Consider the following 25901-nt stretch of genomic DNA (forward strand, 5'->3'; position numbering starts at 1 on the left):
GTTGCAGGAGTAGTACATGGAGAAGAGGAAGCTGTTTCTTGGGTTTGTTGATCTGGAGAAAGCATTCGATCGGATTCCACGCGAAGTATTGACATGGGCATTGAGGAAGTTAAAAGTGGAGGAATGGTTGATCAGAGTAGTGATGGCAATGTACAAAAGAGCGCGCACAGCTGTAAGGACGAAGGACGGGAACAGTGGTGAGTTTGAGGTGAAGGTGGGAGTGCATCAGGGCTCGGTACTAAGTCCACTACTATTTGTAGCTGTGATGGAGGTGCTGGCTCAGAACGTAAAGGAGGGTTTACCGTGGGAGTTGTTGTATGCAGATGATCTGGTGTTGATTGCGGAAAGTATGGATGGACTGAAGGAAAAGATGAACAAGTGGAAGGAATGTATGGAGACAAAAGGTCTGAAGGTGAATATAGGAAAGACGAAGGTGATGGCAAGTGGTAAAGCATGTGGTGAGGTGGAAAGAACTGGGAAGTGGCCATGTGCTGTGTGCAGGAAGGATGTTGGAGTGAACTCCATTCAATGTACAATGTGCGCTGAGTGGGTTCATCAAAAATGTAGTGGTCTGAGAGGGTCATTAACCAGTGTGGCAGCTACATTCAAATGTAAGGTGTGCACAGAGGGAGCTGCAGATGGAGGAAATGTTGAGTTTGATCTTGTAGACGGCGTGAAGCTGGAAGGTGTGAAAACATTTTGCTACCTCGGAGACATGATGAATGGAGAAGGTGGATCAGACGCGGCAACGGTTGCTGGAGTGAGATGTGCATGGAAGAAGTTTCGGGAACTGAGTGGCGTGCAGATGAGGAGGGGAGTGTCGTTGAATCTGAAGGGAAAGGTGTATGCTGCATGTGTGAGAAGTGTTATGATTTAAGGGAGCGAGACATGGGTCATGAATGTGGAGCAGCAACGAAGGCTGGAAAGGGTGGAAATGCGAATGGTTCGGTGGATGTGCGGAGTATCGTTGAGAGAGAGGAAGACAAATGATGAATTGCGAAAGATGATGGGAATAGAGCCTGTGATTGATGCTGTGAAGAGGAACAGGTTGAGATGGTTTGGTCATGTGTTGAGAAAGGATGAAAGTGACTGGTTGAGAAGAGTGATGGAAATGAATGTAGAAGGAAGTAGAGGACGGGGAAGACCGAGAAAGACTTGGCTCAAGATGGTGGAAGAAGAAATGCGGGCAAGGGGGTTAACAAGGAGAGATGCAGAAAATAGGGCAAAATGGAGAAGATTGTCATGGGGACGGCAAGGCTAACCCCCGCTCTAGCAGGGAAAATGGCCTCAAAATGCATGTTGTGTTGTTGTTGTTGAATGCCCCCCTCCCCCACACATTGCATTGTGTGTATATTCGTGGCAAAGAATTTCAATTTAATTGTAGTAACACAGCAGTAACAATTGCAGTAACACAACAAAGTGTGAAACTAGTACAATGTGATTGTGTCGCCAATATGCCTCCGCATAGTCCCACAATGGGAAGATGCCCTCATTCACTGTCCTAAAAATAAACAAGTTTGATTTAAATCCCTTCAGCTGTTTTAAAGTAACACATTTTCACCAACCATGACAGGTTTCACATCGATCGGTGAAGTGGTTTCAGAGAAGGGATTTTTTTAAATTATCGGCTTTCAAGCTAATATGGCTGCCACACCTCGTGACATATGACCTAAAAAAAACATGCACTCTGCATAGGTATTGGTAGGGGATCACGTTTGTGAAGTTTCGTGCTGATCGGACAAGGTTCGTTTTTCTATCCAAGATGGCTGCCAAAACCACATGACCTACGACATCATTTTCAAACTGGATGCAGCAATCATGTCAGATGATATTTGTAAAATTTCGCATCGACAGGGTAAGTGGTTTCAGAGATATAATTATTTAATATTTTCCTTCAATCCAATATGGCTGCCACACCATGTGACCAGTGACGTTTTTGTGGTCATCTTTTAATCGCCATGCCTAGTCAATGACACACAAAGTTTTGAGTCAATCAATTTGGTGGTTTGGGAGAAGATGTTTTTTTAAAGGTTTTCGGTTAAATCCAATATGGCTGCCAAACCATGTGACCTACGATGTCATAAATTTAATATTTCAATACCTAGATTTGCATTTGTGTCATAAATTTGTGTCATAGATCATGTGCATGCAATTTCAGATTTTTAGGATAAGGAATTCGATTAAAACATGTTTGGCTGGTATACCACTTCACCCATGATGTCATCATTATCATGCTTTTGTTCCCCATTGGGAGTACTTGATTTTCCATTCATTTTCCATGTGCCAAGTTTCAAATTTTTCCATTCAGTGGTTTCCAATAAATAATTTTTTAATTATTCACGTCTAATCCAAGATGGATGCCATACCACGTGACCTATAAAGACACAATTATCATAAAAAACATTCTGCATGGGTGTCACTCCTACCCTGAAAGTTCCGTCTCAATCGGACATATGGTTGCTGAGGGAGGACAAAAGGCTCGGTGGTGATGGGATGAGTCGCAGTGAGGAATAACAATACAAGGTGGGGCAGAGGAAAGTAGATTGGAGGAGGTGGAGGAATGAGTTTCAGGAGTCATCATCATCATCATCATCATCATCATGTCATCATTTAATGGCAGTCTTGGAATCGCCCTTGCTCCAGTGTAAGTCAGAACATTCACTGCCTCTGGATATTGTTCCGCTCATTACCTTCGCAAAAGCGGAAGGTTATGTTTTGATCGCTGTGTATTTATTTGTATGTCTGTGTGTGTGTATGTTAATCGCATAACTCAAAAAGTATTCAACCGAATTGCATGAAATTTGGTGGGATGATTGGTTATTATACGGGACACATTTGATTAGATTTTGGGAAACAGATTTGCTCAAATTCTGACTATTTTTAACTCGATCGTATTTCACTCAAAGTTATGAGCGACTGAAGAAGAAGATGTCCATCCAGGACGTCATCACTATAACGCGATCTCCCGCGATCATTTCAACCTCAAAAAAAATTATAATTGCAGATTTGACAATAGATGAGGCATATTAACAAACGAATGAAACAGATTTGCTCAAATTCTGACTATTTTTAACTCGATCGTATTTCACTCAAAGTTATGAGCGACTGAAGAAGAGGATGTCCATCCAAGACGTCATCACTATAACGCGATCTCCCGCAATCATTTCAACCTCAAATGAAATTCAAATTGCAGATTTGTCAATCGGGGAGGCATATTAACAGACGAATGAAACAGATTTGCTCAAATTCTGATTTTTAAAAATCGATCGCATTTCACATAAAGTTTCACATCGCATACACTCCCATGCCAAGTACAGAACAGTAGCTGCGGCGAAGGTATGCGCTCTACCGAGTGCCCGGATTCTAGTTTATTTATTTACTTGGTAGATACTGGACTCGTTATCGGATCCTGAGTGTACTTCATTTATTTGTTTGCCCGTTTTAATGTTCATCTATCTTTTGTCCTGGGATTCTCGATTTTTGTTGTCCTGTGCCTTCTTATTAATAAACTGTTGTTCTGTAAGAACATGTTTGGTGTGGTGACCGTTTATTGCAGATTCAGCACCATTTCGGCACAGCTTTTGTGGCCAATCCACAAGGGAGGTTAAATTTTGGTAATGTCATAAAAAAAAGAGACGGGTGGAATGAACAACACCTCATTAAAACTACCATGGGAGTAACTCACATAAACGTGGTTATGATATGTTGGCATTGCACCCCATCCAGATGATGCGTGTTACAGAAAAAAATCGGCACATCTGAATAGCACCTCAATTCCCTATAATCGCGGCAAAAAACAAGGAACCTGGTGAAAAAAACAAGGAAATCGCCATACGGGTCGCTACTAAAATACGAAGCTCCGTGCCATACGGAAAGAGTTTCACTCATGCTACTACAACCACTACTACTACTACTACGACTACTACTACTACTACTACTTGTAGTGGTAATAGTAGTAGTCGAAAAAATTCCACTTAAACCAAGACCAAACACATGATCCCAAAATCATAATAGTTTAAAGAAAAGTACTCAGGGGCTGGACATCAAATCAAGATGTTCTTACATTATAGACATCATCATGCTGCTAAAACTACCAAGAGCAACTCAAATCCAACAAAAGAACGACCAGTTCACTCTTGGAGAATCATACCATGAAGCGCTGCTGATGAATCCTCTGCCTCATCTCGGAGGTCAGCTGACCAGGGCTGATGCCAGAATGCATCGTTCCGGGTGCCACATGCTCCATGCTCCCAATCATGGCGACTGGCTGCATCGGTTGATGGGAAAGCCTGCACCACAGAAATGAACAAGAAAAAGAGCAATCAGACATTGCAAACCCTCGCCAGCATGTATTTTCAGTGGTTTTTAAGGCATTTGTGTTAAAACAAATATGGCGGCCGAACCACATGACCGATGACGTCATTATTTTTTTTTCCCAAACTAATTTATTCCTAGATTATGCTCAAGAAATTTCATCTTGATCGGATGAAGTTTTGTACTCGTCGAATTATTTCGTCATAATGGAGGCACCTATGACATCATCATTAACATATTTTATTCCCCATGGAGAGTTCTTTACAATGAGCCATGGCTAAAGTTTTTCTATTCAGCACTTTCGAAGATATAGAGGTGCAATATTTTTTTTTCCAAGATGGCAACCGAACCACGTGACTGACGTCATAATTATCATTTAAAAAATTCGACAGGTGGAGTTGCACCTATGGTGAAAATTTCCTGCCAATCGGACCAACAGTTGCAGAGAAAATCTTATTTATTCTATGCTGACAAACAAATACAAACAAACGGACTCAAATGCAATACCCTCTCCTCTGGCGAGGGTAGTGATGGTTGTGAGTGAGTGGATGAGAAAAAATTGGAATAAAGATTAAAGGAACCAATAACGGTGGAGAAAGGACTCGATGAAGAGAGGAAAGACAGAGGTGGGGTTCCAACCTCCAAGTAAAGGCAATGTTGATACTGCGGCAAAACATGGACTTTCTTCGCTCATGAACGGAGTTTTTTTTTTGTTTGTTTTTTGTTTTTTGAATGCGAGATCGAGGCTCGTGAAAGAGCTAACATTAATCACACAAAAAGTCAAACCGACACACAAAACACAACATAAGGGAAGCGGTAGACAAGATGGGGAGAGAGGGGGAAGGACGGACACAAACACAACATTTGAGAGCAAGGACATCGAGAGAACTGTGGGAGGGAGAGGGCTTGGGGGGAGGTGGGAGAGGTATAAAACATATGGACATTGCAAGGACTTCCAGGAAAGAAGTTGGAATTTAAAAAATGTGTATCTGGGGTGAAAATTAGCGGGGGTAGAAAAGATCAAGGTTTTGGATGGGGGAAGATAAGAGATGGTGGTGAACAGCTGTTTTAAAGACCTGGAGGGAGGGGTGGGATTGAAGGGAGTGGGGGAGTTTTTTCCAGAGGCGGGAGAAAAGGGGAATGAAAGAGCGAAGGTGAGCAGATAGCCTTGATTTTGGCAGTTTAACCATAAGAGGGTTGCTGGCAGATCTTGTGCGACCTGTAGGAATATTTGGGGGACAGAGCACAGAGAGAGCTGGGTGAGCAAGGCCGTAGAGGAGTCGGTAGAAGACAGAAAGACCACCAACCTGCCTGCGGTGAGTGAGTGAAAGGCCCTCGGAGTTAGCTTCATCGCAGGAGATTCCAATGATTCTGAAAGCTTTGGTTTCAACAGCGTGAAGCCGGGCGAGGTGTGAGGCAGGAGCACCGGCCCAGAGGGGGGAACAGTATTCCATTGAGCTGCGGGTGAAAGCCTTGTATGTGCTGAGGAGCTCAGGTGTGTCAAGGAAGGACTTCACATGACGGAGGATGCCCAGACGGCGACTGGCTTTGGAGGCCAGCTTGGAAATGTGGTTTTCCCAAGAAAGATCATGGCAGATAGTGAGACCCAAAAGCTTGAGCGACAGAACTTCTTGGAGAGGATTGTTGAGAAAGTGGATGGGAGGGTTTTTCAGTCGGTCTTTTCGGAAAGACATAGTAAGAGTGTGAGATTTTTCAGGATTGAAGGACATGTTCCACTTGTTTGACCAGTCTGATTTTGTCCAGGTCTGCAGAGAGTGAGGAGGCTGCAGACGGCCGATCTGAGGAATGGAGCGGCAGAGAGTGGAGTCATCAGGAAAGAGATAGAGAGGATTTTCCAGAGAGTCAGAGAGATCATTGATAACAACAACAGGCATTTTAAGGCCATTTTCACTACTGCAAAAGCAGGGGTTAGCCTTGCGGTCCCCATGACAATCTTCTCCATTTTGCCCTATTTTCTGCATCTCCCCTTGTTAATCCCCTTGCCCGCATTTCTTCTTCGACCATCTTTAGCCAAGTCTTTCTCGGTCTTCCCTGTCCGCTACTTCCTTCTACATTCATTTCCATCACTCTTCTCAACCAGTCACTTTCATCCTTCCTCAACACATGACCAAACCATCTCAAACTGTTTCTCTTCACAGCATCCATCACAGGCTCTATTCCCATCATCTTTCGCAATTCATCATTTGTCTTCCTCTCTCTCAACGATACTCCACACATCCAACGAACCATTCCCATTTCCACCCTTTCCAGCCTTCGTTGCTGCTCTACGTTCATTACCCATGTCTCGCTCCCATAAATCACAACACTTCTCACACATGCAGCATACACCTTTCCCTTCAGCTTCAATGACACTCCCCTCCTCGTCAGCACGCCACTCAGTTCCCAGAAACTTCTTCCATGCATATCTCACTCCAGCAACCATTGCCGAGTCTGATCCACCTTCTCCATTCAGCATGTCTCCTCGGTAACAAAATGTTTTCACACCTTCCAGCTTCACGCTGTCTCCAAGATCCAATTCAACATTTCCTCCATCTGCAGCTCCCTCTGGACACACCTTACACTTGAATGTAGCTGCCACACTGGTTAATGACCCTCTCAAACCACTACATTTTGGATGAACCCACTCAGCGCACATTGTACATTGAATGGAATTCACTCCGCCACCCTTCCTGCACACAGCACACGGCCACTTCCCAGTTCTTTCCACCTCACCACATGCTTTACTACTTGCCATCACCTTCGTTTTCCCGATATTCACCTTCAGACCTTTCCTCTCCATACATTCCTTCCACTTGTTCATCTTCTCCTTCAGTCCATCCATACTTTCTGCAATCAACACCAGATCATCTGCATACAACAACCCCCACAGTAAACCCTCCTTTACGTTCCGAGCCAGCACCTCCATCACAGTGTCAAATAGGAGTGGATTTAGTACTGACCCCTGATGCACCCGCACCTTCACCTCAAACTCACCACTGTTCCTGTCCTTCGTCCTTGCAGCTGTGCTCGCTCTTTTGTACATTGCCATCACTACTCTGATCAACCATTCCTCCACTCCTAACTTCCTCAATGCCCATGTCACTACTTCACGTGGAAACCTATCGAATGCTTTCTCCAGATCAACAAACCCAAGAAACAACTTTTTCCTCTCTCCATGTACTTCTCCGGCAACTGCCTCACAATAAAAGGCGCGTGTTCCTCTTCCTGGCATAAATCCAAACTGCATTTCGTCAATCTTCACCTTCTTCCTTATCCTCCTTTCCAACACCCTTTCCAATACCTTCATTCCATGCTCCAATAACTTTATCGCTCGATACGAGCCACAGTCCAGAGGGAAACCTTTCCCCTTCTAAAGAGGGACGAGGGTACTCAGTACCCAAGCCACTGGAATGCGGCCTTCTTTCACCACCAGATTGCAGACCTCTGTCATTCTCTTCACACCCCAATTTCCCGCTGCCTTCAACATATCTCCCACAACTCCCGTCGGCCCTCCCACTTTTCTACTCTTCATTGCTTTTATCGCTTCCTCAACTTCCTTCTCGGTTATCTTCTCTGCCGGTCCTAAAACTGGGTTACTCTCTATGTTGCCATCCCAGTCATTCTCTGCATTCAACTATTTCCATATGTCTCTTCCATCTTCCTTTAATTCCATCTGGGTCCACAACGATTTGTCCCACTTCATCCTTCAAGCAACTCACCCCCAAGAGCTTTCCAATCATCATTTTCACCATCATCAACCTTTCACTCACTCCAGTCACACTCACCACACTGTCTACAAACTCCTCAGAATACAGGACACCAACACCATTCACGCCTTCTCGGCACACTTGCCACACAAACTTGTATTTCTGTCCCTGCCTACCCTTCACCATTCTCACACCACTTCCCTTCCATCTCGTCTCCTGCACACAACATATGTCCACTCTTCTTCTGACCAATACTTCCACCACTTCTCCTGATCTCCCTGTCATTGTCCCTACATTCCATGTCCCAAACCTCAGAAACCGATCTCCAAGTCGGGCATCAGACATTTCGTCGTCATAAATGGAGTAATTTCCACCCTTGCTTCGATTGGGTTCCCCACCTTGAGTCTTGACGAGAGTGAGTGGGGTCCCCCACGGGATACTTCGGGATGTACCCTGCCCATATGTAGTTGTAATTGTAATGGTTCTCTTTTTGAGGCAATTTTTTTATGGCCGGATGCCCTTCCTGACGCCAACCCTTTTAGTCGCCTCTTACGACACGCAGGGATACGGTGTACCTATTCTAAACCGGGGTACGCACCGGGTGGAGAGATCATTGATGAAGACCAGAAATAGCACAGGGCCCAGAACGCTCCCTTGGGGAACTCCAGCCAGAACAGGAAGGGGGAGATGAGAGAAATCCATTCAGGGCCACACGTTGACTACGACCGGAGAGGAAGTCCGCACGCCATGCGAGGAGATTTCCATGGATACCATAGGAGGAGAGTTTGGTGAGCACAGCTGGGTGGCAGACCGTATCGAAGGTACATGATATGTCAAGGGAGACAGCTCTGATTTCCTGTTTGGCATTGAGGACCTCCATCCATTGTTGAGACAGCAGAAAGTTGCTGATATTGAAAGTTGCTGAAAAATTGAAAGTTGCAGAAAGTTGCCGAGTTGCTGATATTGGTGTGAAAGTCGACGTTTGAGGAAGGAAACTTAAATGTACCTTCATTATTGTCCCCCGTCGCACAGCGGAGCGAAAGGGGGTCTATGGTTTTCCCCTCCGTCCGTGTGTCCGTTCGTCCATCCGTGCGTGCGTGCGTGTTTGCGTGCGTGCGTGCGTAAGCGAAGGACCGCATTCGAATTTGGTGTGTGGGTGCAACCCACGTCAAAATCCAAGATGGCCGCTGCCATGTATGTCTGATGCCATGTATGTCTGAACCTTGTGAGATGAATATCTTGAAAAATAAGCGAAGTACCAACTTTAATTTGGTGTGTGGGTGTATCTCGGCATCAGGAAGGACGCTATTGAAAATTGGGTCGCCACGTCAAAATCCAAGATGGCCGCCATCATATATATGTCTGAACCTTGTGACCGAAATATCTTGAAAAATAAGCAAAGTACCAACTTCTAATCTGGTGTGTGGGTGTACCTAGGCACAAGGAAGGACGCTGTTTAAAATTGGGTCGCCACGTCAAAATCCAATATGGCCGCCGCCATGTATGTCTGAACCTTGTGAGATTAATATTTTGAAAAATAAGCGAAGTACCAACTTCTAATTTGGTGTGTGGGTGTATCTCGGCATCAGGAAGACCGCTGTTGAAAATTGGGTCGCCACGTCAAAATCCAAGATGGCCGCCGCCATGTATGTCTGAACCTTGTGAGATGAATATCTTGAAAAATAAGCAAAGTACCAACTTCTAATTTGGTGTGTGGGTGTACCTCGGCATAAGGAAGAACGCTTTTGAAAATTGGGTCGCCACGTCAAAATCCAAGATGGCCGCCACCATATATATGTCTGAACATTGTGAGCGAAATATCTCGAAAAATAAGCGAAGTACCAACTTCTAATCTGGTGTGTGGCTGTATCTAGGCACAAGAAAGAACGCTGTTTAAAATTGGGTCGCCACGTCAAAATCCAAGATGGCCACCGCCATGTATGTCTGAATCTTGTGAGATGAATATCTTGAAAAATAAGCGAAGTCCCAACTTCTAATTTGGTGTGTGGGTGTATCTCAGCATAAGGAAGAACGCTATTGGAAATTGGGTCGCCACGTCAAAATCCAAGATGGCCGCCACCATATATATATGTCTGAACCTTGTGAGCGAAATATCTTGAAAAATAAGCGAAGAACCAACTTCTAATCTGGTGTGTGGGTGTATCTAGGCACAAGCAAGAAGGCTGTTTAAAATTGGGTCCCCACGTCAAATTCCAAGATGGCCGCGGCCAAGTATGTCTGAACCTTGTGAGCTGAATATCTTGAAAAATAAGCTAAGTACCAACTTCTAATTTGGTGTGTGGGTGTATCTCAGGATAAGGAAGAACGCTATTGTAAATTGGGTCGCCACGTCAAACTCCAAGATGGCCACCACCATATATATATATGTCTGAAACTTGTGAGCGAAATATCATATCATAGCATGTTTTCTGCGTCTTCCACTTTGTCAACTCGCATCACTTCACCGACGGGGGACCTAGGTGTAACGCTTGTTCCAATTGTGTTCACTCCCTTTTGAACTGGTCAACTATTCCCATGGCATAAAACTACTGCTGCACCAAACATTTGCTGCACACGGGGGTGAGTTGAGCGAGGAGAGTTAATGTACTCTGAAAAACATACCTGATGAACGTTACTTTAGAGTTGCTCTGGGAATCTGGAAAACTGCCTCAATACTAAACTATTAATAGTATTGAGAAAAGAGTCAAAGTGGCATATCCAGTCACGTGAAAAAGTAAGTACACCCCATGTAAAGTTTTGACTTTTCAACATATTTCAACATACAGCTATTTGATCTTCATTTCAACAATATTGATAGATAAAGGTGATATAATATCACAAATATCATGAAACATTTACATTTTGGAGTCCATTGTATAATTTAAATAAACATAAATGCAAATTTTGCATTTGGAGAAAGTAAGTACACCCTTGGCTCGAATAGGTGGTATTGCCCCCTTTGGCAGAAACAACCCCAAGTAGGCGTTTCTTATAACTGTCTACCAGTCTCTGACATCGACTGGGAGAAATTTTTGCCCACTCCTCCATGCAGAATTCTTTCAGCTGTGCGATGTTTGAGGGGTTTCTTGAATGCACAGCTCGTTTCAAATCCCCCCACAACATCTCGATGGGATTTAGATCCGGGCTTTGACTTGGCCATTCCAGAACCCTCCATTTCTTTCTTTTCAGCCATTCCTTGGTGGATTCACTGGTATGTTTAGGGTCATTGTCATGTTGCAAGGTCCACATTCGGTTGAGCTTCAACTTTCCGACAGATGGCCTCACATTATCCTCAAGCACCCTCTGGTACAATGAAGAATTCATAGTGGATTCTATGATGGTGAGCTGCCCAGGCCCTGATGCAGCAAAGCTGCCCCAAACCATAATATTTCCACCACCATGCTTTACAGTTGGTATCAGGTTCTTGTGGTCAAATGCTGTCTTTGGTTTTCGCCAAACATGTCTTCTGGTACTGTGGCCAAATAGCTCTACCTTTCACTCCTCTGTCCAGAGCACATTGTTCCAGAAGTGCTGGTCTTTGCCTCGGTGTTCATTGGCAAACTTTAGTCTTGCCCTGATGTTCTTTATGGACAGCAAAGGTTTCCTCTTGGCACACCTCCCATGTAGATCAAATTTGTGCAGCCTCTTTCTAATGGTAGACTTGTGCACTTTGACATCAACAGTGGCAAGAGCTACCTGTAGGTCCCGCAACGACATTCTGGGGTTCTTAGGCTTTCAGCATCTTGTGGTCTGCTCTCGGGCTGAACTTGCTGGGGCGGCCTGGCCTGAACAAATTGGCAGTTGTTTGGAATCTTCTCCACATTTAGATGATCTTCCGGACAGTCGAATGATTGATTTCAAATTGTTTGGAGATCTTTTTAAATCCCTTCCCAGACTCGGAGGCATCTATAACCTTCTTTTTGTAGGCCTCAGAGAGCTCTTTCGATCTAGGCATGGTGACGCCGCACACTTCAACAACAAAGAGCAAACCAAACTAAATGTCTGAGGTTTAAATAAGACAGGTTCCTCCAAGATCCTCTCTAACGATGTTCTAATCATTTGCACGTGAGCTGGTGCACCAGATTCTAATTTTAGGTATTTGTAGTGATAAATGTAGGGGTGTACTTACTTTTTCCACATGCGAAATTTGCATTTATGTTGATTTAAATTATACAATTGACTACAAAATGTAAATGTTTCATGATATTTGTTATATTATATCACCTTTATCTGTCAATATTGTTGAAATGAAGATCAAATAGCTGTGTGTTGAAATATGTTGAAAAAGTCAAAACTTTTCATGGGGTGTACTTACTTACTTTTTCACGTGACTGTACTTGAGGAGAACAAGAAGAATTGGTCAAAGGGGAAAGAATTGGAAAAGCGAGAGAAGGGGCAGGGAATGAATGAAAAGGAGGGAAGATGAAATGGATGGAACACAAAGCGGTGCGGAAGGGGTGGGGAGAGGGGAGTGAGATATTCGATCAGTTTTACCTTTGACTGGACTGAGGTTCGGTTTTCACCCCTGTTTGTCTGTGAGCAGGATATCTCAAAAAGTTTTGGATGGATTTGGATGCAAGTTAGTGGACTGGTTGGTTGTTGACAAGGCCGAATTTATTCCATTTTGGTGAAGATCTGGATCCATATCCAGATCCTAGAATTTGTTAAAGTGATTCTTCCAAATGGAGAGATGGGGCAAACCCCATCTAATAAATAGCACAATATCTCAAAAGGTTGTAGATGGATTATGACAAAACTTGGTGGATGGGTTGGGTCGGTGACAAGAACAAGCCGATTAGATTTTGGTGTTGTCCGAAAGCAGATCCGGCCTATCAGTGGGATACAAAACATAAACTGTTCAGCGTGGCGGAGGTTTGTGCTCTACTGAGTGCCGTTCTAGTTGCATTTGTAACATTTAACATTTAAATGGCTACTTGTACGAAGGGAGTTGGGGATGAATGAAGAGAGGGCTGTGAAATTATATGCATTCTCTACTGAAAAGGGAAGAATGTGAAATGGTGGCCCAAGAGTAGCAATTCATACGATAGACCAAGGGAAAGGTACCACAGAAGATTTTACAACAAGCAGACACCGGGCCGTCGATAACCACCTCTGCGTGCCAGGCACTGTTCGAACGTACGCCGGGGCCTGCTGATGCACGTAACCGCTCGGTTGTTGCACACCGTGCATTTGCCTCGCAGGGTCGACGAGGGGGGCTCCGACCGCGGGGCCAGGTTGGTACGGCTGTGCGGAGTAGCCAGGAGAGACCAGGCCACTGGGCGCTACGTGTGGGGCAGATATTGGCAGTTGGGCGCCGCTGTTGTTGGCTGAGAATCCCGCATACTGCTGTGTAATGCCCTGAGGTTGCAAAACAGCAGGGAAGAGTTTAGAAAAGGTAGAAAAAGTCTGTGCAGAAAGTGAAAAGGTAAGAGGGGATTGTGAGGGACTGGGAGTATGGAGATAAAATGTAAAACAGAAAAGGCAACAGATGCAAGGAATAAGATATTTTTCCAAAGTTTTACAAACACCACAATCTTGAGGTTTTAACAGAATATTGTTGCAGTTGTGTGAACTGGCCCCAAAGGTAATTGCAACCAAAATACAGGTTCCGAGTTGGTTAAGTATTTAAGGTTCTTGTAAGTATTCATGCAGATAGCCCTTCCCCTTTGTCTGGTGAGGTCTAGCGGGACACTATGTGTTACGAGGGATTAACAAGGTTTTTTTCCCCCTTTATCTCCCCATTTGCTTAAAAACCCCAAAAGTCCAAACTAAAAGCACAAGTGCTATTTCCTGCCATTTCTCGTAATCAGCAGCATCCTTTTTCACTTGTGCCACACGAGCATAACCAACAGCGAAGCCGTTACAACCTGTGCCGGATGGGTACATTGAGATTCTTCCCCCGCTGCATTTCCTGTAAGGCAACCGGTTAAACCTTCCGATGCATTTCCCATAAGCCATATAAATGCAAAGTGCAAGCCACTACATATACGCCATGTTTGAGACGCTAAGTTTGGTCGATTGCCAGATGATTAGAGGATGATCAGATCGTGTGAATCCTGGAGGAGGTGACCTCGGTGCATGAGAGACAAGAAAGAGCCAGGCAGAGCGGAGCCAGGTTGTGGGATGAAGCTGGCAGAATGGAACTCTGGGCAAGAGATCAATCCCCTCACCCTGCAGAGCGCATTGTGGAGACTGAGGGCCACGCCAATCACCACCTCCGTAATTAACACCCCCGGCACACAAAGTACTTTTGGCTATAACTGAAATTAATACCCCAGCAACTCAAACTAATTTTGGTTGTAACAGTAACCTGGTTGGAAAGCTCATCACCCCAGATAAACAGTAATAAGACAGAGGACCCTGGGGGGAATTCAGGTGACTAATTGGCATTTGCAGTTGCCTATCAACCTGTCCGGGACTAGGCGGAGTTATCTGCATCCGTCGGCCTCAGGCCCAATGGTTCGGGAGGAATAGAGAGAATCCCCACCTCCCCCTTTGAAGTAGACCCAAAACCCACCGCCATAACAATATATACCAATGGTTGTGAGAAGAGTGCAGCAGGAATGTGGTTGCATGAGAATGAAACAGTAAGATATGTATGATTGAACTTCGTTTAAATTCATAAATGTTCTGCCCTTTCAGGATTTACTATTAAATATCTACGATAGCAGGCCTCGAGCCACCAGCACACCATTCGGCTCTTGCACAAACTGAGAGGCAAACATAGCACAATATCAGCATTCTTCGCCCACCCGAGCTATTAGACCGTGTGGGCCAAAAGGATGACCATGGTGTCACGTTTGGGGATAGGTAAGGGGATTGGGAAATCATACTTTTGAACAGCAGTTTGGCATTTGCATGTGAGTGTTCACCTGTGTAGGCTGCTGCATCGAGTTGTACTGCACTAGTGTGGTGCCTTGTCTGCTGGCCTGTGAGTACAAAGCACCCTGACCCTGGGAAAAATAAAGCAAAGGAGGTAAGACTGAACAAAAGATTTGGGCTTTGCTGATATCAAAGTGTTTATTGAAAAATTAGAGAGTTCATAGAACACCTTATCCCACGCAGTCTTGATAAAAAAGGACATGGGAATGGTCTTTGAAACTGTTGATTTATGTTTCAGAGCACGATCTATATTTCCGATGAGCTGCCATTTTGCTAAATCTCGATATTCCTCAATGCCGAGAGAGCTAGCGGTAAATTTGATTGGTCGAGATGGCATGAAATGGCATCGTATTTTGGCCAAGTAATGCGAAACAGAAGGATTTTGAAAGTGCCAAAAAGGTGATTTGTGTTCTTCAATGTTCATGGAGATAATTCAATCGAAATAAAATAAACATTTTAAAGGCTGCAGGGGGGGGAAAAAAAAAGTCAGACGTTTACTGCCGTTGATGTACCATCTTTTACGCCACCTTATTTAACACGTTAAATCGGTTATTTGTGCAGGTTCTTTGTGTCCTTTATGACATCCCTAAAACAGTGACGTTCCAGTTTTGGATGATTTTCAATTTTGTTTGTCTGCCAGACAGGCAGATACACAAACAATTACCTCACTCCTTTCTGCACACGCGATGGGGATGAAATTTCGTACAATTTGCCAAAATCATAGCCAAAGCACTGCTAAACTGCAGCTTCATTTTCCGATTCATGTTCCACAGTATTCAAAATATACCAATGAATTGAAATGAAGTTGCTCCTCCATCATAGACTGACGTCTGTAGAAAGAGTGGCAGACAAAGTGAACCAATAATTGCTTAACCTCGCTTTCACCTCTTAACCTCGTGGGGAAACGAGCAATGTGGATTCAGCAGGGAAAAAATAGAGGCATGGGGAAAGTGAAAGAAAAGTTGGCACAATATCTTTTCAGAGAGTGGGGGTAGCAAGTAAGGTGTAAGGGGGTGAGAGGAGGAGGTGGGGGTGGGGGGGGGGGGGGGGGGAGGCAGGATGAGAGAACAAGCAAGAAAACAAACAAACCGGAGGAAATCCTCGCATCACTTGCTGGCGCATAATCCTTTGCTGTTGCTGTTGCTGTAATAACTTCAACTGCAGGACGTGTTGCTGCTGTGGTTGTGACTGCTGCTGCGGTTGGGGAACCGGAGGGTTGGACAGCTGGGCCTGTGCGTGCGACGGCAGCCCAGGAGCAGGCGCCGGACCCTGTGGCACCGTCCCGCGGCGAAGCAGCATGTCACTCAGGAGCTGCTTGGTATTTGCTGTGTACTGGCGGGATGGGTCAAGACGTGGAGCTCCAACTGCAGGAGCAGGCCAAGGGTCAAGATCTCCATAAGACAGGCAATGGGTGGACACGTACCATATCAGATCAATAGATACTTTAATAAGCCCAAAAGTAAGTTTTGTGATCCTCTATAAAAGTACATTTGTCATGAAAAAGAACATTATAACAAAATAACATCGTGGTGGTAGTGCAGAGCAACAGGTGAACACAAGCAATGTTCCTGCGAAACGCACCAGGTGCCAGTGGCTGACTCTGTGTGTAGTAGTTTGGCTGCAGTGGTTGCGACATATTGGGATAACCCATGTAGGATCCAGGCTGGGGATGGTGCATCATCTGTGTGGGAGCCATCGATACGTACGGCACACGGCCATACGTGCTATGCGCATACTCCTGCTGTGGAAGGGGCAGTGGGGGTGGGACCCGCCCCTGCACCAACACGTCGTATTATTGGGGAAAACAGCATGACATTTAAGCTCCACTAGGATATTTCTAACTTTGTAAGTTACATAGTTAATTTTTATAAATGAAAGAACAACAATAGGAAAAATCATGCAAATGAAACACAGAAAATACAAACCTCTTTCTGGCTTGGCTTTTTGCGCTTCCTGGGGTTCTTGGTTTTGGTTTTCTCCTCTTCGACACCTGGGGCTTTACTGGGTTCTGGGCCAGGATCAGCAACCTTTCGGTCTCCATCTGTACCAGTAATGCCAGGTGGTGCAGTCGGTGGTTCCACCTCCTGTTGACCAAGTGTAATGGGAAATGGGATGGTAAAAGCACGAGGATGCTCTGCAAGGAGACCCTTTAATTGAAAAAAATCTCTTCAAGGTTCACACGGGGCCAAACTGGTGAGCATAGGCATCAAAATAGGCCATACACATATGTATGGAGACTAAAGCTGGAGTCACGTGATTATCATTCAAATCCTGGTTGAAGACTAAAGCATGCATGCAGATAAAAATGTTTCTGCAAAGGTGTCAGTGCCGATCAGTAGGCAGCACTACACATCAACAACAACAACATGCATTTTAAGGCCATTTTCCCTGCTAGAGCGGGGGTTAGCCTTGCGGTCCCCATGACGATCTTCTCCATCTTGCCCTATTTTTTGCGTCTCCCCTTGTTAACCCCCTTGCCCGCATTTCTTCTTCCACCATCTTTAGCCAAGTCTTTCTCGGTCTTCCCTGTCCTCTACTTCTTTCTACATTCATTTCCATCACTCTTCTCAACCAGTCACTTTCATCCTTCCTCAACACCTGACCAAACCATCTCAACCTGATCCTCTTCACAGCATCAATCACAGGCACTACACATCACTCTGCTATTACAGTGTAAAGCAGACACAATTCAAAATCTATGCTCCAAAACAGTTGATGTTCAGAAAGGTTGGGCAAAGATAAACAATTGACCTCTGGAGGCAATGGAAGAGGCTGCAAGTAATATGAAAGTGGCTTTGGACGGATGTGCGTGTGGTAGAGCAGGAGGCGGTGTTGCTCCTCAAAACACATGTGCTTGCGTTCCATGCGGGCTGCTCCGAACCAAGCCCAGGATAAAGGTGCTGGGTTCTTCTGCCCTTCAAACATATCCCAGGGGGATACTCTCTGTTTTGTTGACACCTGCAAACCCTGGAGTAGGAATAAAAATGGTGATCCTAATGTTGAAACGGGTTCTTTCAATTTGTCAATGGTGCATCATAAAACATGTCTGCAAACACAGCAGGTTAAAGTAAAATATTAAAAGTTTCAATAACCGAAAATTACAAGTTGTGATAATTATAGATTTCGCATTTTGTGCCCTTTTGTGAAATAAAGCGCACATTTCTGTATAGAAGATGTAGATTCATGAAAGAGCAAGAAAACAAAGGGCGAAAATATAGGTACCGGTAGTGGGGAAACAGGTGGATGGAACAGCGAGTGAGAACAGAGGAGGGTGTGAAGGGGAGGAAATGTGCAAGTTAGAGGGTGGGGTCAAGGAGGGTCAATGAGTGGAGTAAAGAATGTGTGCGTTGGGATGAGAGGTTGTTTGTCCAAGGCGGTTGGGATATGTTGAATGTCTGATATATGTCCAAGGAGACAATCCTGACCTCTTGTTGGAGAATTTGGGCCTCTGACCATTGCCGAGAGAGAAACAGCAGCAAGTCTGTAGTTCGGTCACCCTGATGGAATTCAAACTAATAGTCAGACATCAGGCTGTTGGAAGTGAGGAAATACTTTATGCCAGCAGCGATGATAGATTCCATGACTTTACTTGTAATTAGGAGTAAGCTTCCTGGCTTCTTCCTGATGCAATCTGTTTTGCATTCTTCTCGTGAATAGGAGTGATGTTCACAGACTTCCAGGCAGATGGATGGCAGACAGAGGAGGACAATCTGAAGAGATCAGACAGAGAAAGAAGAGCAACAGCAGAGCAGCATTTGAGAACATGGCCCTTGATGACATTTGGGCCCATTGTTGATGAAGGCTCGTGGCTGGATACCTTATAACGGATGTGAGCAGACAGAGTCCAGTCGACATTGGGTACAAGAGAGTAAAGTGGAGACAGGGTGGGATGGGTTGGACACACGAAACATTGGAAACAGACCGACAGAGTTAAGACATTTTGCTTTGTCTGAAGCAAATTCCAAGATGAGGCAGAAATGTGGGAAATACAATCTCAGTGAATTTTGCTGTTTTTTTTTTAGGCAGGGGGGGGGGGGGGGGGTAAGGTGCATCATAAAACGAGTGTGTGCATGTCTCAGCCATTTGATGCATTCATTAATCACATTTGATATTTGCATAGAAATGTTATGAAGGTAACAATAGCTGATGAGCTGCATAAATACGCATGCATGTACATCAGAAAATCAGAAAAAACATGGCTGGCGTGATCTTTACCAATTTTTGCATGCGCATTGGCGTTGGTCTTTACTAGAGTCCCTGTATATAGAGAGTTGTGTCAACTCAAATTTGGACGCCATTTTGTGTCTAAGTGTGTCGGATTAGATATACATGTACATTCGCGATATGGGGTGATATATTCTAAACCTGCTAAAAAAAAATTTACTACACATATTTAGTCTTATTATTACATACAGGTGATATTTGTTTTGTCAAAAACTCAGCTATTGCCGTGAAAAAGAGCTGTGTGGTGATATTAAAAGTGGTATGGCAATGCATATTACAAGCCAACACTGCATATAAGAGCTAACATTATAAGTAAGACAAACCAATGCTGTCGTTCTCTGAATTTTAATAACTTTTAGAAAGGAGTGTGGGCATATCCAATATTTTTTAAAGGGTGCCGAGAGCAATTCCGGTGTAGGACTTCCAGCCGACATATAGTCTAACACACTTAAAACAAATTCTGTACGTGGTATTGCCATATTTCTATAGTGTACAACTTTAGTTTTATCGACATTTATATTCAATTTCCATTGTAATGATTTCACAAGCTGCAAGTCAGCTTCTGTCTCTGACATAAGGAAAACGTCATCGGCATCTAGTAAGATTGAAACGTTCATTTATTACTACACCCTTGCCCAGAACTCTGATGGATATTGCCTGATCGATTAATATGTTTCATAGCTGGCGACTTAATTAACACTTAATTTTCGACTGCGCCAAGCCGTAATTAAACAGAGAAAAAACTTTTAAAAATACCTGCAGTGTGCACGGTTCGTCTAGTCGAACAGATATGGAAAAGCACAGATAAGACATCGTATTCACCATAACTTGTTTAATTTCACCAGGAACACGATGAGGCCAACACAGTAAACATTCAGTACAAAACTTGGTTCATACATTCAGTACAGAACATGATTCATACATTCAGACCGTAAGAAAACTCTGCCCGTAATACAACACTCTGACCAGACCAACACTTCATCCCACTACGTTCACTCCTCACAAGTGAAACTCATCACTACTCCGTTCACTCCTCACAAGTGAGACTCATCACTACTCCGTTCACTCCTCACAAGTGAGACTCATCACTACTCTGTTCACTACTCTCATATTGTATGTTTTGGGAACGATAGCTGTCACCAGGTTAAATATATAGGGATTGTCCAATGTGCAAAATCTTCCATCACTACAATTTGGCCATAAATCCCGGGGTGGGAAATATTTGAGCAAATATGCCACAAGACGCATGAGCACTGTACAAAGCAAACAATAACTCGTCAAATTTTGGACGTATGGATGACTGCACAACCCACAAAAAAATTGAGCAGGTCCCCCCCTAAAATTGCTTTTATGATTGCCGATTAGGCTAAAGATTTTAAACCAAAAAAATAACTTGCCTCGGAATAAGTTTTGAATGGACGGACAGACAACTGAAAACAAAACGGACCATGGGTTTCCCACCCCTATAAAATCAAAATTAATTCCCTCTGAAAAAGTACAGTGACATTGCCCGCAGACTACCCAACCGCAGACCAGGCAATGTCACTGTACCGGGACATTTCATCAATCAATGACAATATGCAGTCCGCTAGGACTACCCGAAAAAAATTGAGCAGGGTTCTTCCCACGGAAATGCATTTTTGGTCAGCTCCTTGAAGATTATAAACAAACACAAATCACTTCCCTTTAAAAGGGTTTTCAACGGACAGACAACCAAAAAAAACCGAGCAGATAGAATTGCTTTTGAACATCGATCATCAAGTGGCGTGAGCCTACCTGGCAGAGTCTCGAGGAGTCGATCGCTTTCCAGCTCTTTCGTCTGACTTTCGCTTCCCAAATTTGTCTTCTGACTTTATCACTTGGAAATCTATACATCTTATATTTCCCAGATTGGTTTGAACAACCAAAAGCAGAACAACCAGTCATTTTGTTTGGCAATAAACAACATTCCCGTACCAAGCTGACGTTCACGCACGGTGAAGTTAGACACAAAATGGCGCCACGAAATCACGTGACCAGAAATCTCGGGTCAGCGCATGGCGCAACTCTCTTTATACAGGGACTCTAGTCTTTACCAATTCCCTCGATCTTTATGACAAAAAAAATCGTCAGTTTAGGTGTGCATTTGGTGACAGCAGCTTTGATGGACTTCAATAATGCTTCATTTAAATCGACTAGAAACACCCTTTGTGGGAATTGTGATGATTGGACATATATCAGGCACAAGCAACCTGTGGGAGTGACCTGGGGGGTTCGGGCAGGGAGGGGGGGGGGGAGGGGGGGGATGGTTTCACATGTAAGTGCTCGCCACGTGGACACCTTAAAAAAAAAAATTCTTCTTCTTGATCTTTAACGGTCACAATTATTCCCGCGTTATTGTGGGGATAATCCTGACGTTCGGCTTAAGTTAAGGCAGGAATTTGTAATTTATTTAGGGTGCTGTCGATGGCTTACTCTTCGTGAACAACACCGTGGGATCTTTATAAAGTCCACCAACTAATGCTGGCAGACAGGACGCCAGTTCAACATCCATCCGAGGAACGGCACACACATTGATGAATCACCCTGCCTGTGAAACACCGCGATGACACCAGGACGACAGCTAAGAGTGTGTGCATAGCTCTCGGCCACCCTGCCAGCACCCGTGTTGATATTATTATCATTATGCCATTATCAATAGATGGAATTGATATCAATGGACGGATAAGGATGTTTGGAGAAATCTGATCCTGAATGTCACCAGAAGTCAGCCACAACTTGACGGAACGGGCGAACTGATTATAATGTTTTTTTTAACTTCTGATCGGTGTGTGGATACACCGCCCATGCTTAGGTACGTCTCATTTTCTCCAAATTTCCCTGTGACTAGTATAAAAATGCTAACGAACCTTGGGAATATGGTTTTGCATCAAATAAAGGTCCCAATTGGGCCGTGAGGATGTATATGGCAATATCGCACATCACAATTGAAACCATGGCCGAAAGAAATCTCATATGAGGCCCCGATGTAAGTTATAAACATAAACAATATAACTTTGTTGCTAAAGATCATTGCTGCTTACCTAGTCCTAGCAAGTCAACACAGTTCTGATTCATTAGAATGACAAGTATAGAATGCCTTAAGCATGTCGAGTTTCCTCCAAACTTCGTCCAGTTTAGCAGCGACTGTTTGATATGTATTTGTACGTTCGACAGAATTGAATGAATCATTTGTGGATATAATAATTTTTACGTTCGGTAGGTGTGTCCCATTAAACGCCATGATAACCTATTATACACCTTAACACGGAATTTGTCAAAGGCACAAATTCCCCTTGGGGAAGGGGACACATTAGATCGCTACAACGTCCTTCGTGTGACCCTTCATCACCATGTCAAGTTTGGTCGAGACTGGATAAGTAACGACCGAATGTATCACGGTCAGACAAGACAGACACCAAATTGCGTATTTTCGTATGATGTGAAGTTGCAAGTGAGCAATATCGATTGATAGTAACTGCTCATTCATCTTTCAGCTCTCCGATCTTAGTTTGATTCCCGACCCAACTATAAACCGCCACCCTGGTGCTTTGTATTATTTATTTTTTTTCCCCCAAAATTTCCAAAACATTTTTGTCCTAAACCACTCTTCAGCACTCACTGATGAAGCTCTGAAAGTTTGACGAAGATCCATGCCGCCATCTGAGAAAAATGGCAAGACAGAGAAATACTAACACACACGCACACGCACGCACGCACACACCTCTAATAGTTACCTCCACTACCAAAGGTGGATGGAGGTTATGTTTTCACCCCTATCTGTCTGTTTGTCTGTCTGTCTGTCTGTTTGTTTGTTTGTTTGTTTGTTTGTTTGTGAACAGAATATCTCAAAAATGTGTGGACAGATTCTGACAAAATTTGGCAGAGAAGTCATGTATGTGACAAGGAAAAAATGGTTAGATTTTGGTGAAGATCCGGGATCGGATCCGGCTTGTAGAATTTTTAAAAGTGATTCTTCACCATTGGGAGATAGGGCCTAAAATGATACATAGCAGGATATCTCAAAAAGTTATGGATGGATTTGGACGAAACTTGGTGGACCGGTTGGGTGTCTGACAAGGACTAATCGATTCGATTTTCGTGAAGATCTGAATATGGATTCGGATACGAGAATTATTTAATTTTTAAGTGATTCTTCACCATTGAATGATAGTGCTCAAACCGATACATATCACGATATCTCAAAAAGTTGTGGACAATTTGGACGAAACTTGGTGGAAAGGTTGGGTGTGTGACGAGGACAAATCGATTCAATTTTGGTGAAGATATAAATATGGATTTGGATACGAGAATTATTTATTTTTTTAAGTGATTCTTTACCATTGAGAGATCGGGCAAAAAGTGATATATAACATAATTTTTTTAAAAGTCATGGACGAGTTATGACTAAACTTGGTGGACGAGTTGGTTAGGTGACAAGAACAAGACGATTCGATTTTGGTTCAGGTCCAAATCCAGATCCGGCCTATCAGTGGGATCCAAAAGAAACTGTTCAGCCTGGCGGAGGTATGCGCTCTTCCGAGTGCCATTCTAGTTATAGATTATGAATGCTGAAGTACAGTACTGTAGTTGTGAACCACGTAGACTGACACCACACATGCTGGTCAAGCACGTTGCTTGCTATTCACTATGGTGAGACTGGTAACTGTATGCGTACATAACGAGCATCTCGTGTAACATCTGGTACTGTAATTTCTCTACGAAATGCAAATATATTCACACTTCTCTGTTGTGGCACAAAATGCACAAAAATTGATGCAGAGCAAAAATCTCCACTTTTACAGTAGTTACTGTGAATGAATGAATGAATGAATGAATGAATGAATGAATGAATGATCGTTTTAAAGCCATTTTCCCCGCTAGAGCGGGGGTTAGCCTTGCGGGCCCCATGACAATCATGGTTCCCTGTTTGAGGCAATGTTTTTATGGCCGGATGCCCTTCCTGACGCCAACCCTTGGTCGCCTCTTACGATGCGCAAGGATACTGTGCACCTATTCTAAATCTTGGTACACACCGGGATCATTCATCCCAGCAAGCTGGTACTCAATTTGCCGACCTCGGAAGGATGACAGGCTGAGTCAACCCCCCTGGCGTTAATTCAGCGATCGACCGGGATTCGAACCCAGGATCCTCGGATCCCAAGCCGGCACCCTAACCGCTAAGCCGACACCAGGCTAACACTAAGCCAACACCAGGCTAAGCCAAGTTACTGTGATGACATAAAATCATATACAAGCAATTTATGCACACAAACAGCTGAAACATTCAGACATATGATTGAACCCCATCAACTGGGATCATACCAAATATGGAAGCTCCAACAAAATATTTAAAAATAAATACGTTAAAAGATATTTAAGCAACATATACATTGAGGTTAAATCTGCTGTTTCAATGTTGCTTCTGCAAATAAGAATGCAAAGTCAGACACATGGACCATGATAAGGTCGAGAAATCCTGAGCTGTTCAAAATCCATGACCCTGGGACAAGCAAGGCAATCGGGATGACGAGAATCACCTGCTTCTTGTCTATGTAGTCAAACCCGGCGATCTTGTTTCCTTTTGTGTCGATGAGTGAGCCCATAGGTTCACACGTGATGACATCTACAGTCTGTTTGGCAAGGGGAAGTAGCTGCCTTAACTTGTCTATACTCTCAGATCTTTTGTCTCCAAGTTCTTTCTGCAGACACAAAGCAGACAAAACAATGGATTAAGCAATTTACAAATAGTCGTTTTCTCAATTGGGAATAAACAAAAACCCCTGCAGCTGCCTTCTTTGCACACCCCAATTGCCCTCTAAATGCAGATCTCCACCCTTTTTGAAGTGCAACCTCACACCTTCAGCTTCTTGACAAGGTTCATGTATGCCCTTTTGTTTTCCTCCATGACACCCTGTGACAAACTGGACAGGTCAGAAGCCAAGGTTCCATTGATGAGAACGCTGATCATGTCCAGAACCGTGGTGAACAACTCACTGCACACAGAAGTCCAAAATTACAAGGCCTGCTCCTCATATGATTAATTTGTACGAGTATATAAGAGTGACACCTAAATACAACTTGAGACAAAAACAATTATCGTTGCTTGTGGCATGGGGAAAACCCAGCCAATCAACACTCTGCAATTAGCAATCAAAAGGAAACGAGCCAATTGACTCACTTGTTGCTTTGCATGTCGACCGTGCCTGTGCTGATGACTTGGAGGAGGAGAACAGCCCACTCTGTCGTCCACTGTGAGCTCCTTTGCACGGTGTCAAACATCCCTCCGACCTACATAATCAATGGAGGACCAAAGGCATACATTGATCAAGGAAAAATCAAAACTACTGTTTGAAGAACAGAAACAGATCAAGGTCCAAACTCACGAGGTTAAGCCGGAGCTGAAGGGCCTCGTGCATCAGTTGTCGAGCCTTAACATCGTCCTGGTACCTTTCCTCCTGCCAATTGTTAACGATCTGTGTACAAATTTAGAGCACGAAGATGATCCCAATATAAAGTGCTTAAGATATCTTAAAGTGTTAGTGTGGTTCTGTCAAACTCAAAAGTTGCATCAACTACGATATTGACCACGCACCTGGTTGACCTGGTTCTGTAGTGAGGTGAGCAGACCCTCTCTCTGTTCATCCTGACCCTTGAGACAGGTCAACACCAAAGATAGAAACGGTTGTTGACTCAACAAGGACATGCTGGTGAAATAAAAGCACAGACAACAGCACCAGGTTAAAGTCAGAATTT

The 25901-nt window shown here is 43.9% G+C and overlaps 1 protein-coding gene across 5 annotated transcripts in view; it reads right to left on the bottom strand.

Moving 5' to 3' along the window:
- LOC137439000 (mediator of RNA polymerase II transcription subunit 12-like protein) overlaps window positions 1–25901 on the bottom strand; it is a 140673-nt gene that overhangs the window by 11957 nt on the left and 102815 nt on the right. For 3 of the 5 annotated variants that reach the window (XM_068134549.2, XM_068134550.2, XM_068134548.2), the window contains exons 31-42: window positions 25741–25852; window positions 25532–25621; window positions 25327–25436; window positions 25006–25141; window positions 24686–24847; window positions 17655–17870; window positions 16829–16987; window positions 16485–16677; window positions 15993–16294; window positions 14894–14974; window positions 13132–13379; window positions 4151–4289 (exon numbers count right to left, since the gene is read on the bottom strand). In XM_068134549.2, coding sequence (XP_067990650.2) covers window positions 4151–4289; window positions 13132–13379; window positions 14894–14974; window positions 15993–16294; window positions 16485–16677; window positions 16829–16987; window positions 17655–17870; window positions 24686–24847; window positions 25006–25141; window positions 25327–25436; window positions 25532–25621; window positions 25741–25852 — 1948 coding nt within the window. The remainder of the gene's footprint in view (window positions 1–4150; window positions 4290–13131; window positions 13380–14893; window positions 14975–15992; window positions 16295–16484; window positions 16678–16828; window positions 16988–17654; window positions 17871–24685; window positions 24848–25005; window positions 25142–25326; window positions 25437–25531; window positions 25622–25740; window positions 25853–25901) is intronic. The other 2 variants (XM_068134551.2, XM_068134552.2) reach the window with 2 other exon arrangements.

The sequence above is a fragment of the Myxine glutinosa genome, chromosome 13 (genome assembly GCF_964187855.1).
Source record: "Myxine glutinosa chromosome 13, kmMyxGlut1.1, whole genome shotgun sequence".
In the NCBI taxonomy this organism is placed as follows: Eukaryota; Metazoa; Chordata; class Myxini; order Myxiniformes; family Myxinidae; genus Myxine; species Myxine glutinosa.